Source organism: Pongo pygmaeus, chromosome 18 (genome assembly GCF_028885625.2).
Source record: "Pongo pygmaeus isolate AG05252 chromosome 18, NHGRI_mPonPyg2-v2.0_pri, whole genome shotgun sequence".
NCBI classification, from domain to species: domain Eukaryota; kingdom Metazoa; phylum Chordata; class Mammalia; order Primates; family Hominidae; genus Pongo; species Pongo pygmaeus.
The window spans coordinates 80,603,199-80,622,128 of record NC_072391.2 but is presented as its reverse complement, the minus strand read 5'-3'; the positions used below and the strand labels follow the sequence as shown (position 1 = coordinate 80,622,128).

The following is an 18,930-nucleotide window of genomic DNA, read 5'->3' as shown; positions in this document are numbered from 1 at the left end:
CACTTCATTTATTTATTTTGAGACAGAGTCTCGCTCTATCGCCCAGGCTGGAGTGCAGTGGCGCAATCTCGGCTCACTGCAAACTCCACCTCCCAGGTTCACGCCATTCTCCTGCCTCAGCCTCCTGAGTAGCTGGGACTACAGGCACCTGCCACTGTACCTGGCTAATTTTTTGTATTTTTAGTAGAGACAGGTTTTCACTGTGTTAGCAAGGATGGTCTCAATCTCTTGACCTCGTGATCCGCCCGCCTTGGCCTCCCTAAGTGCTGGGATTATAGGCGTGAGCCACTGTGCCCGGCTGATTTTATACTTTTATATGGCTGAATAGTATTCCTTTGTGCATGTGTATGTATGTATGGTGTGGTGATAAATATACGTGGTGATAACCATGAGTGCAGGTGTTTTTTTGATACAGTGGCTTCTTTTCCTTTGTGTAGACACCCAGTAGTAGGATTGCTGGATTAAATGGTAGTTCTATTTTTAGTTTTTTTGAGAACTATCTATACTCCTTTCCATATGGTTGTATTCGTTTACATTTCCACTAACAATGTATAAGCATTCCCTTTCATCTTGAATGACCAGGTGGAGTCAATAACTAGTGAGATTCAGATAGTACTTTTCATTCCATTTAGTTGTGAATTTTCCCTTTGGGAAATGGTCTCTGATTGGATTATGCAACTCTTTCATAAAATTTGTTTTATGGTCACCTGTACTGGAGTGAATTGTACCATAATTCAAGTGCCGTCTACTCCAAGCTCAAGGGCTCTGCAGCATGTTAATGATACCATCCCTGGGCAGCGCTTCTTCACTAAAATTCCAGTGATAACCTGAGGAAAGGGGCAAGTCTCAGCCACTGCATTCCTCTGCCTCCATCACAATACCCAGCAAGGATTCCATAGCAAGGCCATCCACAATCTACAAAACAGCTAGTGAACTGACCAAAAAAACTTGTAGATACTGAGTGTCATCTGGAGAAACAAACAAAAATATCCATCAGTATGTTTGTGTGTGAGAAGAAAGACTATTGTATCCTGCTGCATGAACAAGCTTAGCCAAGATACAGACTAAAATCCTCTGATTAGAAGCATCACCCGAATAGGGATCAAAACAACAAGGCATATCCGCCGTCCCATTAATCCAGCTCATATAAATGTATCCTATAGAAATTGTCACAAACATGGGAAGAGATGAGCTCTCTTCTGCAGAATTGATGGAAGTGTAGAAAAGTGAAAACAACTTAAATCGATAGGAAATTGGTTAAGTAGACAATGGTAGATCCAGACTCTAGCTGTTTGAAACAATGATGTTGCTTGATGTTTATTGATTTACAAAAATGTCCATAGGACCCTGAGGAGTGAAGAGAGAGATTTACAGAAAAGCACATAGAGCTCCCATTCTGTAAAACTGTGCACCTGCATCTCTCTGTGCAGAGATGCCAGGAGAGAACCCCAGAACTGCACTCACTAAAATGTCAACTGTGGTTATTTCTGGTTGGTGGAATTGGGGAGTGACTGCATTTTCTTTCACTTGAAAAGAACAGAATTGCTTTATTTATTTTTTTAAAAAAAATATCTACCTAACAAAAAAAAGAAATAGCCACATGCCTGATATTCCAGAAACACACAGGATTGGTTGGGGCAGTTGAGAATGGAGGAGCCTACAGCATGAAAGTCTGAAAATACCAGCAAAAAAAAAATTGTCAGTGGGTTGAAAAGCCACATCACAGTTACTGCAACAAGTAAAAAGGTAACCAGAAAAGGGACTTTACTACCAGGCCATAGCAACAACCTGAAGACTATCTGCTGAGCTAGGTGTCAAATATCAACTATCAACTATCCTAGCCATCTTTATTTAGCTCAAGCTGTTTTGGAAAATAGCAACTTCCAAGCAAAGCTGAGCTCTCAGGATAGCCATTAGTCCCAAAGGCCACTTGATCGGCTGTTTTTTTCTTATGTCTGGAATGGCTGGACGTGTTTAAAAATTAAAGGAACTGTGTCTTGAAAAGGAACTCAGGTGGATCCTGGAGGAAAAATAAAAGACAAAAACTCCCTACATCATCTCTTCAGAGCGGCCTCCTATCTCACTACAAGACTAGGTTTGGCCCCTCCTGAGATGAGCATCCCATACAGCTATGTTGTAGCACTTGCCGCAATTTTCTTTCTTATTTATTCGTTGCTATCCTCCCTCCTCAGCTATGAATACCAGGAGGGAACAAGCAGCACCTGCCAGGTCCAGGGTTGCACGTTCAGAACTTAGAATAGTGCCAGCACAGCATAGATGCTTGATAAGCATACTGGATGGAAAAAATAATAATAATAATAAAGAGACTAAGACAGGAAAGCAAGGGAGGGAAAGTGGCTGGGCTTTCAGAAGTTAGACAATGAGGATGTAACTGCTAATCTCTGCTTGTCTTCAACAGCCTCAAGAAGAAGGATCAGACATGTCTAAGCAATGTGCATCTTTCAGGACACAGAACGTGCACCTCTAGGTAAATGCCACATTCATCTTTGTCAGTCATGCAGTTTGGGAGCTAATCCTTTTCCTTCTGTGACCTCCCACCACCTATCTTTCTCAAAGCTGCCCCGCCTGTCCAGGGTGGGGGCTGCCATTCTCCCAGCTGCCCTGGCTGCCATTTGGGGTGGCTAAAAGCCAGGAGAGAGAACACAACCTACAGTCAGCTCCTGATGTTGTTGGAAAGCCGAGGCCTCAAGAAGACAGGATATTGGAGCTGATGGACCCCAGGTTGCCCTTGCGCACAGCTGGCTACAAGTGTCTGGAAATTAAGGCCCCACCTTGGGGACAGCTTTGAACCAATGTCTCATCATCAGGCTTGGGGGAATAGATATTCTAGCTACCTGCTCCTCAGCTGAGATAACTCTAATGTATGTGTTTAATGTCATTTCCTAGAGCTCCCCAAAAAGGATACAGCTGCAGTTGCCCACTCTGGGAGCTGATTTAATAATGCACCTCAAGGGCCAGGTACAGTGACTTAGACCTGTAATCCCAGCACTTTGGGAGGCCAAGGTGGGCGGATAACCTGAGGTCAGGAGTTTAAGACCAGCTTGGCCAATGTGGTGAAACCCCATCTCTACTAAAAATACAACAATTAGCTGGGCGTGGTGGCAGGTGTCTGTAATGCCAGCTACTCAGGAGGCTGAGGCAGAAGAATTGCTTGAATCCAGGAGGCGCAGGTTACAGTGAGCTGAGATCATACCATTGCACTCCAGCCTGGGCAACAAGAGCAAAATTCCGTCTCAATAATAATAATAATAATAATAATGATGATGCACCTCAAGTTGTCTGACTTCCTTTTCTGTACCTCGCCTTATCTGGTATCTGTCCCTGTACCTCTCAGGCAAACCACAGGCCTCAATCTTCATCTCAGGGCCTGCTTCTGTGGGAGCCTGACATGCCATTTCTCATGGTCAGCCATTCTCAAAGGTGCCCAGGAAACCACCGGAGGGCAAAACACCCATGAATTGATGCCAACAAGACATGATGGGGCCTTGGAATTAGTGCCCTCCAGGAATTTCAAGAGTTCTCACCCTCTACCCCCTACTCATGAACACCTACTCATAAACACCATGCCTTGGCCATCAGAAAACACCAAACTCACACAGAGATCCGGTTGCCCCCAAGGAGCAGCCAGAGCCTTGGCTTGGGCCTCATAAATCAATGTCTGTGGCTCTGCAAAAGGAACAGCTCATGATCTGCAAAGTCAAAGACCATTATTTTCTGTTGATCTTCCTTCATCCAGGAATGATTCACCAAAACAATACCCTGGAGTTTAGCGCTGAGCAGCCGGAATGATCTCCTGTCTGCACATACAGATAAATATGGGTGACCTTCCTTTGTGATAGATTGGTGCCGAGGGCATTCGAACACACGGGGACATGAAAATGATGCGTGGTTTGTTGGAAGATGAATTTGTCTTCACACAACTCATGTGTCTCTTTGCTTTACCTTTGCTAAAGGGTACTCTTCCAGAATAAAAATAATAATTGCACTGTTAACAATACAAAGGCATTCCTTGTACATTTACTATTCCCTAAGCACTGGGTGAAGCATGTTGTTTCACTGAATTCTCACATATACTTCTCTAAGGTAGCTACTGTTATATTCTATCCCCATTCGCAGAGCCTTCTAGAAGGCTCAGTAACTTGCCCAACATCACACCGTGTTAAATAGCTGAGCAGAATGTCAAACACAGCTGTAGGCTACAACTCTGTGAGCAGGAACAGCCACATAATTTGTGACGCTCAGTGTAAAATGAAAATGCAGACACCTTGTTCAACAATTATTAAGAATTTCAAGATGGTGACAGCAGAACACTAAACCAAGCCCCAGGCCCTTCTGAGCATGGGACCCTTCTGTTCCCTGGGCTGTGTGAGGCCACAAAGGCTGTGCCCCATGAAGATGTCTTTGGTTATGTGGGCTCAGAAAAAAGTGACATGAGTGGTGACAAAGGCCTCAACATTTAACTCCATTGAACCCTAGAGGTGATTCAATGGGCCTGGCTATTTCATCAGAAGAACTAGTCATTTTCTGTGAGGATCTAAATCAGTTCATCTGATAGAACTGCACAAATACTTCCCCCAGCTGGGCCTGCAAAGAGTCTGTGGTGTAAAACATGGAAACAAGAGAGCAGACCCAGTGGGTCACGTGGCTCTTGGGTTTCATTTTTTTCCTAGATGGAGTCTTTCTCTGTCGCCCAGGCTGGAGTGCAGTGGCGCGATCTTGGCTCACTGCAACTTCCGCCTCCTGGGTTCAAGCAATTCTCCTGCCTCAGCCTCCCGACTAGCTGGGATTACAGGCACCCACCACTGCACCAGGCTAATTTTTGTATTTTTCGTAGCGATAGGGTATCACCATGTTGTCCAGGCTGGTCTCCAACTCCTGACCTCAAGATCCACACACCTCAGCCTCCCAAAGTACTGGGATTACAGGCTTGAGCCACTGCGCCCAGCTGGTTCTTGGGTTTCTTGTAGCTCACACAAGGCCCAGGAAGAAATGTGGGCTATTGTAGACAGACCCGGACTAGTCTTTTGAGCGTGATGCCAGTGCAGATGTGGCCAGAATTTGCAGAGAATTGAGGAAGATGTGGCAGCCTCTTACCAGCTAAATAATCAACCATTCACCAAATTTTGAAGCTGGAGACATAGACACTAATTGTGCCTTTTCCCCAGCCAGGTAACTTTGTCAAGTTCCTGAGCCTCTTTGATGTTCAGTTTTCTCATCTATAAGATAGGGATAGTGGTATCTACCTCTCAGGGAAGGAAGTGGGATCGTGGATGAAATCATGTTGTACATATATGGCTGCTGGCACACAGTAAGTACTCGACGCAGTGCTATGATACCTGATGGCTGTGTTCACCATGAATTCGGCGACACAGGTGAAAGAGCATATGATTTGAAGGAAGGTTATGCACTGACTCCCATCTTTTATTTGTGAGAGCATGGAGAAGTCATGGAACTCTTTCCAGAGTCAGCCCCCAACCCCAACCCCTACCCCCACCCCAAACCCCACCCCTAGCCCCACCCTCACTCCCAGTGGGTGTCGAATAATTTCTACAACACATGGGATCCTATGAGCCACAGGTGAGCAGAGCATAATGGAAATACAAGAGACGATCATTTTTATAGCCAGTTAGGGTTTGTTATTACTTGTAAATGATTTAAGTTGAAGAAGAGGTTGGAAAGAGGATACCGTCTTCTTCCTCAGATTCCCACTGGCCTCACGGATGCTTCAGAGGCCATCTTGCCTGCAACTCTCTTACAGGGTGCTAAGTAATCTAAGTGGCTTTTTGTTTGAAAGTCTTTTGCAACATTTCCACATTCTGGATCCCAAATCTGACTGATTCTATTTCAATGCGTGCTTTATAGTCCAACCCAGAGGGTGCTGAGAAAGAAAACAATGAATCCATACAGACACCTGAGTCTTTATGTATTTTTATAGGATAATACCAATCATAAATAGATATTTGAGGTGGTTTATGTTTTGCTGGAGAACTGTCTCTAACTGAATAACTCTGTGACTTAAGAAATTCAATGTGCATAAAGAACTCTATCTAAAAAATACAGAAAAAACATACATAAAAAATACACAAATTAACATGTGCATAAAGAATTCAATGTGCAAAAAGAACTCTTTCTTCAAAAAATATTACATGTATCTAAAATTCTTTTCTAAACTTTAAGGACAGGCACAGTGGGAGGAAAGTTGGACACCGTCTACTCATATACACACATAATATACAAAGACATGTGCGAGCTCACAGCCATCCCGAATGTAAGCACTGTCATTTACATTTAGAACACTTTTCCAGCCCATCTGAATTCTAGTCACTTACTCATGGGGCCCAGGTACCACAGATAGCAATTGGGAATCATTTTTCTGTTCTGCTCAAACTTTGGCCTCTTTAATCGCTTTCCTCATTGGTTCTCCAAATGTGTTCTGTGCATCAGCTCGTTTAAGATTTCTGTAAACATCAAACCCAAATTCTAGGGTATTTCTCACCAGAAGCCATCTCTCCATCAAAAGCAGCTCACAGAGAGGGGCCACGTGTACTGTCTGCCCTAAAGTGACCTGACCTCCCTTCACCTGCCCTCTCTCCTTCTCTCCAGACCTGTCATTGCTCCTCCGCCCTCTGCCACCAACACTCCCCCAAACACCCTCCAGCACACACGCAGTGCATTTGCTCTCATTTCTACGGAGTGTATTTAAAGCTGGGAAGGAAGAGAGAGGGTCGCTCTTGCCCTTGAGGGATCTGATGCAGTGCATAAAGACCCAGCTCCTTGAAGCTGACAGGAGGTTTTAGGCATCTTGCATACAATTATCCACCTGGTTGTCTGGGAAGGTTACCATGGCAACATTTCCAGAGCCTCATGTATCTACATGTCATTGATAGATCCCATCAATTCAGAAAAGAGGGAAAAATAGTAAAAGCAGCTCTCATCTCCTGTCTGGTCTGACGAATCACTGTTTTACTTATTTGGGCATAATCTAGGAACAGCAACACGACACTCTTAATAATGGTGTTTTTTTCACTGAAGTGTATTTTAAAGCTGAAAATCAAAGTCCAGCCAAAGAGGAATTTTTCTGTTTTATTCTTTCATTTTCTCAAGCATTATACTCAGGAGTGACTTCAGCTGCTGGCTATGGGATACTCTAATTAGTATGTATTGGGCCAAAAAAGGAAGCTCTAAATTCTAAAACCATCCCTGATAGAAAGGTTAAACATGGGAAAAGATAGCGGGAGCTCTATAGTAACCTTGAGTGACTTCTATAACAGTAGGCACATGCATTTCCAGGGAGAGATATCAAACATCTTCCTTTTGGTCCTCTGACTGAAGACAAAAGATTTCTTCATGCACATCTTCTAAGGGAAGGGAAGAAGTCCTACCTATTTTACTAAAATAGTTCTTATTAAAAGGCCACTGTGAAAAGAAAGAACCGAGGAGTTTGTAATGGGGACCCAATTCTCATCAAAGCCCTGCTATAGCACAAAGTTTAGCCTTGGACCTTCACAAAGGTAAGCTGGATATTTACATGGTGCCCAACATCAGCCATGCCTTAGAGATTTAGATGGCAGTCATCCTTGGAGGATGATCTTCAGAGATAATGAAAGAGATTTCCGTAGCTTGCAACAGCTCGGTCAAGCTTTGCACTTTAGCTTTCCAACCTGGCTTCTACGCAGGGAAGTAATAAGTCAACACTGATACAAGCTGTCAAGTTGGAACAGCCATAAGACAGTCCCTAGAATCCACAAAGATCATAGTGTGCCTCTTTCTAAGCCATTATGCTAAAGGTAAGCCAATGTGACATACCTGTGGGTGACCCTTCCATGACGTGGCCGATGTAGGGGCCTTCCCGAAAGATCGGTCGGTTGTCATTCTGATCAATCACAATGACTTCCAGAGGCACCGGCCCCTCGAGAGTTTTGCCATTGACATCAGTGGTCTCCACAAATAGCTATTTGAGCAAAGAGATTGGGGGAGAAAGAAGATATTAATTCATTATGAAAATTCAAATAAGTTTCTCTAGAGAAAGGTTATATCAGCAGTTTTATGAGCCCTTGGCAATACTGCAATTTTGGTCTCAATGGATAGTCACTGGGACTAGAATAGAAAAGGAACATTCCAGAATAAAAGGCAAAGATCAGTTCACTTTAGATCCCCCTTGGGAAATTTACAATTAATTCATCAAATCTGCAAAGAAAGTTAAAACAAAACAAAAAACCCCAAACATAAACAGTCATAGCCAAAAAATTATGCTTATATCATTTGTTTTCCCAATATCATTATGCTTAAAAAGAATGTTATGCTAATAAAAATAATTGACTAAGCAGTTATGAACCAAGTACATTAAGAGATAACCAAAAGTGTTTATGGCAATCTTTTAGGAGAAAGTCAGGTCAGTATTTGTTGGGGGATTTCCTTGGGCTAGGAACTCAGAATTTGCAGGGGGCCTGAATGAGACCTCGGGATTCCTGACCACCAGGCTCTTTACAATTTCAGAGGATTTCACAACACCATGAATCACTTCCACAGGGAACTACTTTCAGATCTCAATGAAGAAGGCAGCATAAAAAACTTATTTGTTTGTCTTAGAAACAAAGAATTATGCCATGGCATTTCCAGTAGATCACAGGGACCTTATGTGCACATTTTCTGTGCTTAATTCATCCTTGATTTAACTCAGTGGTAAGAGTAATACTTCTTCTTGGATGTAAGTGTTGGTCCCTGCATAGGAGTATTTTGGTCAGAAAAGGGCATCTGCATTTGGAATCCTAGTACAACTCTTCCCTATCTGTGTGACCTCAAGCAAGACACTGGATCTCAGTTTTCTCATCTGTAAATGGGGTTAACAAAAACACTCATTATTAGGAATAATAACAAACACTTATCCAGTGCTTACTTTAGCTCTATACTATATTATCTCACTTGATTCTCATAACAACCCTTTGGATCTTTTTACAGAGGAGAGAATGAAAGCAAACAGAAGATAAATGGTGGAGTCCAGATTTGACCTTGGGAAGTCTGCCTCCAGAGCTCACTTTTTTAACCACTATAAACAATATTTCTAAAGCATTTAATATATGGTCTGTCATATAATATGTCTCAAGAATATTAACTGCTGCTATTGTTGCTACATTTATTATCAATACTATTGTCAAAAAAGAGCCCAAATTAGAAAAATGAAAGACAAACATTCTTGTTATGAATCAGTAGAGTCAAATCCCACCTGCTGGTATTGTAAACCAGTATAATCCTTTTCAAAAGCACGGCAAAATTCAACAGAAACCATGAAAGACTCATAATTTTGTTCTGTTTTTATATCACTCCTGATCCTATATAAGTTTGCACTACATATTTGGAACTACTCACTGCATTGTTATTTCTCAAAATAAAATTACACTGGCATCTGCCTGAACATCCAGTGGAAGGGAACTAGTTGAATGAATGTTTGTGTAACAACATATTACAATACAATAATTTTTAAACTTTATTGATCTACTTAGAATATTGAGTAAAAATACACAAAATAACATGTGCATCATCATACATGACATACAAATATGGATAGAATTTGAAGGCAGTGAGCAAAACGAAACCAGGTATGTGTGGGTAGATAATTTTTTAATTTTTTTCTTTAACATTACTTCATCCTTTTACTAGCAAGTTCACACACAGACATACATACTTGATTTCTGGGGCAGATAAAATAATGCAAATAATAAGAAAAAATTAAATGAACAGAGCCTCCTAATATCTGCACACAAAGGAGATCTCACAGAGAGTGAAATTTTATACTTTTATGTTTTTTTAAAGCTATTATGAGAATACTGCTAACAAAGGAAATCAATCAAAATAAAGCTTTGAGGCAATTTTATGTAATAACGTAGGTCTGGTTTTTCATCTTCCCAAAATAGCTAAGGACTTGACTTTAACTCAACGGAAAAAAAAAAAACAACAACAATAAAACCACTGTGCCCAAAGATAACAAATATCTTGGATCTGAATCCTAAGATTCTACATTCTATGAGACTTGGCCAGTATCATAAGCTACAAGTACGATAGATAATCAGAATTCACATTTTCCAAATATTCAAATATGCTGAAACTGGGAAGGGCAGACAACAGATCCATCTTAACACAACGGAAAGAAAGACGGAAACTAAGGAGACACCATTGATTAGGATGAATACAAAATGTGGAGCTGAATCTCAGAAAATCAATTATGCAAATAGACAATCCAACGGTATTTTATGATACAAAACTAATCAGAGTTTGACTCAGACTTTTCAGAGGACAATAATATCAACAGAAGTCAAGACCTTTGGAATGGTCTCTAAAAACAGTGAAGTGCTGTGAAGTGTGATTTTGTTAAAGTTAATTTAATACAAATTATTTGAGGACCCACTACATGTCAGCCATCATGCTGAACACCCTGGTATCCAGTGGTTACCAGAAAAGATACCCCAACATGGAGAGACAGGTGATAAACAAGAGAAAAAGATATGAACAAGATAATTTCAGTCACAGATGAGGGCTATGAAGGATATGAGACAGGTATGAATACGAAAGCTTCACTACCCAATACTGTAGCTGCTAGCCACATACGGCTACTGCAATTTACATTTATTAAAATGAAAAAACTCAGTACTCCAGTCAAACCAGGAATGTTTTGAGTGCTCAAGAGCCACATGCGGGTAGTAGCTACCATATTAGACAACACAGACGTAGAACATTTCCATCACTGGGTAGAGTATGATTGACAAACTGTGTGTGTGTGTGCATGTGTGTGTGTGTGTGTGTGTGTGGCAGGGGGCACCTATTTGAAATAAATGGTGGAGAAAACCTTATTGCTGAGGGAATGTTTCAGCTGAGGCTTGAATGACAAGAAAGTGGAAAGAGATAGCCACACAAAAAACATGGAAAATGATTTCTAGACAGCAGGAATAGCAATAGTAGACTCTGAAGTAAGGATGAACTTGGAACTAATTTGAAAGTGGGGATTGGTATAAGATCAAGTCAAAGAATTAGGGCTCTGCTCAACTCCAAATGGAGTAGGTTAAGGCTTATGTCCATACAAGATTTTTTGCCTAGAACAATGTAAACCAAGTGAAGAATGAAGACATTTTCTTCCTATGAGTCCCTGGGAAGACAGAGATGAGAAAGAAGTATATCATGCTTGATCCCAACAAAGGAAAACATAGTAGACTGAATAAAATATGTAATAGGAAATGTTTGTGTTTTACAGAAAGGTTCGTCTAGTTTTAACATCATCTTATTAATGATGTGGATGAAAATTAAGCACATGCATATGCATGGGGAAGTTGTTAGTAAATACAGCCTTATCCACCCAATCACATACCGTAACAAAATCTGACATTCCCGTGAGTTTTCATCACTGTTCCCATATGAAGGTCAGACTCATAGTTAGCAAATGCCAAACTTTCTGAAGTCAGGCTCTTAAATTCCAGTGCATCCTCCAGTATCAGAGAATAAATGTTCAATAACGTTCTTGCCTGCCTTCTTTCTTCCTGATTGAAATACCCAAAGCACACAAAACCTTAGTTTGAAAAGACTGGAATAATGCTTGTTTCCTTTGAATTACATGATAGGTTCAAGTGGCTGTGTTTGGGTTCTAAAAACAAAACAAGCTCATACGCATTCAAAGGGAGGCATTCTGATGCTTGTTCTTTATGTTAGAAGTGAGATGCCACTTGGTAGAAACCTACTGTGAGAAAAACAAATAGGTAGGCACGGCAGAAGGCAATGAAATACTTGCTCAAAGGAAATGGAAACCATCCAGCCCCTCATTGCCTACTTCAAGAACACCCCCTCAGATGCGAGGATTTCTATTCTTAGATTCAATGGTTGACCTGCATGGGAATAATAAGGTGTGATATAAAAAAAAAAAGTCCACTCTGGAGCCAGATGAGAGGGGCACTCAATAAATGACAGCTAGAAACAGTTATCCAATGTTGCAAGATGTTAATAACTAATTCCATAGTAGGTAGCCTGAACTCTGAGCAATGACATGTCTGACCAATGTCTGTTCTGTCTGTTCTAGTACCTTGCTATTCAAAGGTCAGTCTCCAAGCCAGCAGCATTGGCATCTCCCAGGAGCTGGTTAGAAATGCAGGCTCCTTGGTCCTGCCTAGATCCTACAGAGGAAACCCATCCATTTTAACATTGTTTCTAGAGAATTCAGGTGCAAATTACTGTTTGAGTGATGTTGTACTGAGACACAGGGGTGGAGACGGAAATCCAAGGGTCTTGTGGAATTTGGGAACTGTATTCCCAGGTTCAGGTACAGGAAAATAAATAAGCTCCAAACGGGAGGCTGAGTCTTGCCACCTGCTAGTAATTTCACTGTGTGGCTGTTGGACTCATTCATCATCCCCAAGTACACAGGCCAGGAAGTTAGATGTTGTTTGTAGGTCTATCTGGAGAAGCGCGCACACGGGCACATACACACAAACACACACACTCAGATGCAGGCAGACATATGTACATGTACCACAGACACAGCACACACATACAAATATACACATACACATACATTTCCCATAAACATCAATTTTTTTCCAATCTCCTTCTAATCTTCAACTGTGCATGCTGAATGCTTAAAAATCATATTTTGTCTGATTACTTTTTGAGAAGCTGTCAAATACAAAAGTAGAAGGGAATTGGTTACTAATTGAAAAGTGAAACATTGCAGAAAACAAAGTAAAATGGAGGTGTCCCAGAGATGGGAAAGGTCACAGAGAATGGTGATGAGTGTTGGGGGGCCCTGCATTTCCTTAGCCTTGGTGTGATTTTTGGACCCTGACAGAATTATTCTCCTCCATTGAGATGAAATATCCCAGGGAGGAGTAACTCATTCAGCTTTATCATAGGGGGCCTATGGGTCATCCAGGGAACTGGGTAAAATCAGATTCTTTAGGAATTTATGTTTAAACCAGCACTTTGAGAGATTCTAGTGCTAGTGATTTCCTGCTCACACTGTGGAAAGCTTGGCTGATCATGGGAGGGAGATCCAGATGCCACCTGCACTGGTGGGAGAGGTGGAGGAGAGAATTGCTGGAGGTGGGGGACATCTGTGAAAGGCTGAGTGGAGGGCTTTAAGGAGCTGTGGAAAGAGCACTGGACCTGGATTCAGGAGACCTGATACTGAATCCTGCTGACACACCAGATCCAGGCTCTGAGCAGAGCATGCACCTCTCCGTATCCTGGTTTTTGTGTTATTAATAAGAGCCTACCATGGCGACTTCGCAGGATCTTGGTGCAGATTAACTAAAATAACACATGAAAGTGTCTGATACAAAGCTGGTACTGAGTCTGAACCCAAATATTACTCCCCAGTTTTTAGGGGCCCAGCTTTATCCTTTCCTAGAGAGGGCAAAACTATTTTACATTTATAATAACTTAATTAAAATATTATTGACATTATTGGAGGCAAGGATTTTTGAGCAACCAGAAAGTATGATAAATACAGTTGCATGTTTATCATTTTGCTCTAAATATTGTCTAGAGGATGGCCCCTCTCTCAGGGATCAAGGAAGAAGAAACTCACAAGTCATTCTCTTCCTCAAATGAAACATTCTCTTCTATCCGCAGCCACTCTATCAACACATCCTGCCCACATCAATTGTTTCACTTCCTGAATGTCCCCTTTTCTCTCCATCCCCCTCAACACTCCTTGAGATTAGCTTCTGTCACTTCTCACCACAGCTACTGCGCAAGGCACCCTGTGGGTCTTCCTGCCCAGCCATGACTGCCTGCCACTGTCTGTTTTCTATAGGGCTTCCAGGGTGTCTTTGTCAATTTTTATTTATTTATGTCACCTTCTATTGGATACCTTTCAATGGTTTCTCATCACTCTTAGGAAAAACAGCAAATGCCTTTGCTTTGACAAATCTTTCTATAATCTGGCTCCAGCCCACTTCCTCACACTCATTTCATGTTACAAGGAATCCCTCTTGTTCCTTATTATCCAGTTACACTCATCTTTTTTCAGTTCTTCCAACCATCACATTCTTTCCTGCAGGTATTTTTACATACAACCCTCCTACCAACCATGGGTTTCCTACCTACGCTTCCTTGCTGCTGCTATTCATCCTTCAGATCTTGGCCCAAATATCAAGAAGAGCCTCCCTTACTCCTCCAGAACAGCTAGGGTGTCCCTGGCTTACATTCCCATGGCATCAGCCTCCTTCCTTTGTAACACTTCCCATAGGTTATTACCTATTGGTGTGATAATTCAATTTACATCTACCTCTCTGTCTGACCCCATGAGGACAGGAGCTTATTAGCAAATCCTGAAGCCTGGACCCAATGCCTGGCGCAAAACAGGTAGCTGATATGATATTGATTGCAGAGAGCCCCCTTTGGAAGAGGCAATACCTCTTTAAGAGACTAGAATCCAAAGTTTTGGCCTGAGCTCTGGCCATCTGTCCTTTCTTTCCATCTGTGGCATATTAGAGCTGACAGTTGGTCTGACTCCATGGACTGTAGGCTGGTGGACTCTGTAGTCTTAATTGATGAACAAGAATCCCAGTGGTAAACAATATCAGAGTACATTAAACTGATTACTTGTTTTTTTTTTTTAAAAAAAGAAGAGGACTAACATTGATTTGGTGTCCATTACTGGTCTGGCCTTTTTTGCATTGTCTCATTTGGCCTAAAACAATCTGAAGAAATATTCATCGCAGCAAAGAAATTTAAGTACTTTGTCCATTGTGCCAAAGCTGATTTGTCATCAGCCTGAATTCAAACTTGGGTCCGACTGTAACATTCACATTCCCCTCACTCTGCTCACACTTGCTGAATGTTTTTACACGGACTCCCTTACATTTTTTTTTGTTTCATTATCTTTACTAAGCTATTTGCTTAGTAGCTTTGCTTTACATTGATTGCTATTTTTTACTCTTGCCTCATTTGTGGCAAAATCATCCATGAATTGAGGAGCTTAATGACTTTCTTATATATTTTTATTAATACACATGAAGCTACACATTAAACCACACAATGAGCCTCTGTATAGTATGTAGCACCCTGCCACAAACTAAAGGCTGGGAAATATTATAGTATCAGCCTAACTACCACATAGTTCCTTCCATGATGCTACACGCTTTCAGAAAATCAAAAAAAAAAAAGTATGCTTATCAATTTAATTTTCAAATGACAACAGTGAATAATATGGTGAGGGAGACAGAGGATGCAAATCACCTCTAATTTGTTTAAAGCAAAAATACTTCATCCAAGGGTGGAGACACTAAGATACTGCCTGAATATTTTCTGTACTTCAAGGGGGCATGGTAGATGGGCACTAGGTTGTTAGCCCTGATCTTCTGAGTCCTGAGAATGGGAGGAAAAAAGGGGCTCAACTCCTGAAATGGAGAAGGACGTAAAGAAAACCCACAGGAGCCAGAAGGGAAGGTAAGTTGGAGAGCAGTTTCAGCCTTGAGTTTAGGGTCCTGTTGTCCACCCTTCCTGGCATCCCAGCACCTGGCTTCCTCTATTCTCTTTCCGTACTGTGGGGGGTTGGGTGAGGAGGTATCCACTAGAAATGTGAACTATCAAGTCACAGTATGCAAAACAATGACTCTTCAAGCCAATTAATTCACCATACTAATAGGAATTGGCTGTACATAAAATGCTTTGAAAAGAATCCCTTAAAAAATGCAAGAACATAATGAACCAAATTACAAAGCATGCGTGGCCTTTAGCTTCATGGCGAACTATTAACACCTTGCCCTTCATTTGAGTCACCTCTTATCTTCAGCCATGAAAGACACAATTTAGTCCGACAAAATTTGACACTGAGATCTTACCCAAAGGGATGTACTGATGAAAAACAAAATGTGTTACAAGGTTTCTTGGGTGAAGGCCAAAATGCAGAAGCTGGCTCTTAAAAGCCAATATTTTTTGTAATATGAGATGACCGACGTAACACATGCAAAATCTAGATCAACAGAATCAGAAACAAAGCATGATACACAGTCCATGGACTTGTGAGTCATTCTGAAGAGAAATGATTTGGAAAACACTTTGATGACCTCTTTAACTCTGATGATTCCTCTTTGGGCAAAATATGCAAATAAAGCAAAACACACACACACACACACACACACACACACAGAGCTTTTTTGAGATGATATAGTTCAACATTCGATCAGTGGATTGTGTGTGCACAGGATTTTCAGATGTAAGTTTTCAAATCACACAGAATCAAAACACACAGTAGCTACATCTGTAACACAATGTGACTCAGTTTCTATTTTGCAGACAGATAAGATATCTCTCACCTGAATAAGTATTTTACCTCCAAGTTACCTCTCTGGTGGCACTAAAACGTTTTTTAGTGTAGATGCTGCCACTGCCATTATCTCTGGAATACCTCTTCAGAAACTTCTATTGGAACCCATTTATAAGTCACAAACAAGAAGGAATCTCATTGCTTTCATTCCAAATATCTTTTCTTTTTTTTTTTGAGATGGAGTCTCGCTCTGTCACACAGGCTGGAGTACAGTGGCGTGATCTTGGCTCACTGCAACCTCTGCCTCCCAGGTTCAAGCGATTCTCCTGTCTCAGTCTCTCGAGTAGCCGCGATTACAGGTGTGTACCACTACCCCTAGCAAATTTTTGTATTTTTAGCAGAGACGGGGTTTCACCCTATTGGTCAGAATGGTCTCGAACTCCTGACCTCAGGTGATCCACCCACCTCAGGTGCCCAAAGTGCTGAGATTACAGGTGTGGGCTACCATGCCTGGCCCAAAATATCTAGTAATAGAATATAGCTGTAGGGCTGTAGCAGGACAAGCTGCAGACAAAAGTCCTCAGACACCGACTTAAAGAAGGAAGGGGTTTATTCGGCCGGGGGCATCGGCAAGATTCCTGTCTCAAGAGCCGAGCCCCCCGAGTGAGCAATTCCTGTCCCTTTTAAGGGCTCACAACTCTAAGGGGGTGCACGTGAGAGGGTCGTGATCAATTGAGAAAGCAGGGGGTACGTGACTGGGGGCTGCATGCACCGGTAATTAGATTGGAACAAAACAGGATAGGGATTTTCACAGTGCTTTTCTATACAACTTCTGTAATCTATAGATAACATAACCGATTAGGTCAGGGGTCGATCTTTAACTACCAGGCCCACGGTATGGCACTGGGCTGTCTGCTTGTAGATTTCATTTCTGTCTTTTAGTTTTTACTTTTTCTTTCTTTGGAGGCAGAAATTGGGCATAAGACAATATAAGGGGTGGTCTCCTCCCTTAGGGCAAGAAATGTAAAATGATCATTGGAAGCTCACTACATGCAAGCAGGGATGTACAAGGCTTAACACTGCCATTTCTTCAGCTAAACATGACTGTAAGTTCAGACACAGGAACTGTGTGTGTGTGTTTGACTCACACAAAACCTTGAAATGCACATGAAAAATAACATGCCAGCATTTGCCACCAGATAAAGAAAAGATAAGAGCCGATGATTGTTAAGGGTGCAGTGACGCAAACACAAGGATCACTGTACTGGAATCTCAACTTGATACAATCTTCCTGGAAGGCAGTCTGAAAGTATGTCTCAAGAACCTCAGAGATACTCAAAGCTTAAAAAAAAATTCTGCAGAGATTCCATGGAAATAAGCCCACAAAGATTTTTGTATCAGTATGCTATGTTGTTTATTTATAACAGATAATCTTGAAAGGTAGAGCATGGTTGGAAGATTTTTTAAGTGATATTTTCCACCATGGATACAATGTTTGTTGTGATAAGAAAGGAAATGATAACACTAATCCCAACCCATTTTATTAATGTGACACTTACACTGCCCTTACTTTTTACACCCGAGTCCTTATATATGAATATATTATCAATTCATGTACAGACTTGGTAGGCAGATTTAGATGAGAATATACTCATGGTCCAATTAGATCATCACGATGTGTGGGTAAGAGTACTCTCTAGATATCCTTTCTAAAATTTAGTGCCTTAAACAAAGACATATTGATAAATCTTTTCATTAAGTTTCGGTCTACAATTCTCATACTCGCTCCACCTCCCAAATTAAGGTTGCCAATGGAATTAAGGTTGCTGATCAGCTGGCTTTAAAATAGAGATTGGGCCAGGTATGGTGGCTCATGCCTGTAATCTCAGCACTTTGGGAGGCTAAGGCAGGAGGACTGATTGAACCCAGGAGTTTGAGACCAGCCTGAGCAACGTGGGGAGACTGCCATCTCTGCATTTTTTTTTAAAACTAGACAGGAGTGTTGGTGCATGCCTGTACTCCCAGCTACTCAGGAGGCTGAGGTAGGAGGATCACTTGGGCCCAGAAGGTTGAAGCTGCAGTGAGCTGTGATTGTACAACTGCACTCTAGCCTAGGTGACAGAGGGAGATCCTATGTGTGTGAGAGAGAGAGAAAAAGGGAGAAAGGGAGAGAGGGAGATAGGGAGAGAGAGGGAGGGAGAGAGAGCGAGAGACTGAGAGACAGACAGACAGACAGACAGACAGACTAGCCTGAATTATATGGCATCTGGCTAGGCCCAATATAATCATGAGTCCTTAAGAGGGAGGAAGAAGCGAAGGTCAGAGTGATGGGATATGAGAAGGACGTGACCAGCTGTTGCTGGCTTTGAGGATGGAGAAAGGTCCCATGAGGCCAGGAATGTGGGTGGCCTTTAGAAACTAGAAAAGGCAAGGAAATGGATTTTCCCCTAGAGCTTCCAGGAGTGAAGGCAGCCCTGCGGACACCTTGATTTTAGCCCTGACACATGTTGGATTCTCAGCTTACACAACTGCAAGATAAGATTTGTGTTGTTTTGAGTCACTGTGTGGTAATTTATTACAGCAGCCATAGGACATTAATACAGTGACCACATAATTTATTGTCCAAACCAGAATCTTCTTAGAATAAAAGTAGGTACCAT

At 41.7% G+C, this 18,930-nt stretch overlaps 1 protein-coding gene across 3 annotated transcripts in view; it reads right to left on the bottom strand.

Moving 5' to 3' along the window:
- CDH13 (cadherin 13) overlaps positions 1 to 18,930 on the bottom strand; it is a 1,176,109-nt gene that overhangs the window by 443,435 nt on the left and 713,744 nt on the right. For all 3 annotated transcript variants that reach the window (XM_054453276.2, XM_054453277.2, XM_054453278.2), the window contains exon 6: positions 7,828 to 7,972. In XM_054453276.2, the coding sequence (XP_054309251.1) occupies positions 7,828 to 7,972 (145 nt within the window). The remainder of the gene's footprint in view (positions 1 to 7,827; positions 7,973 to 18,930) is intronic.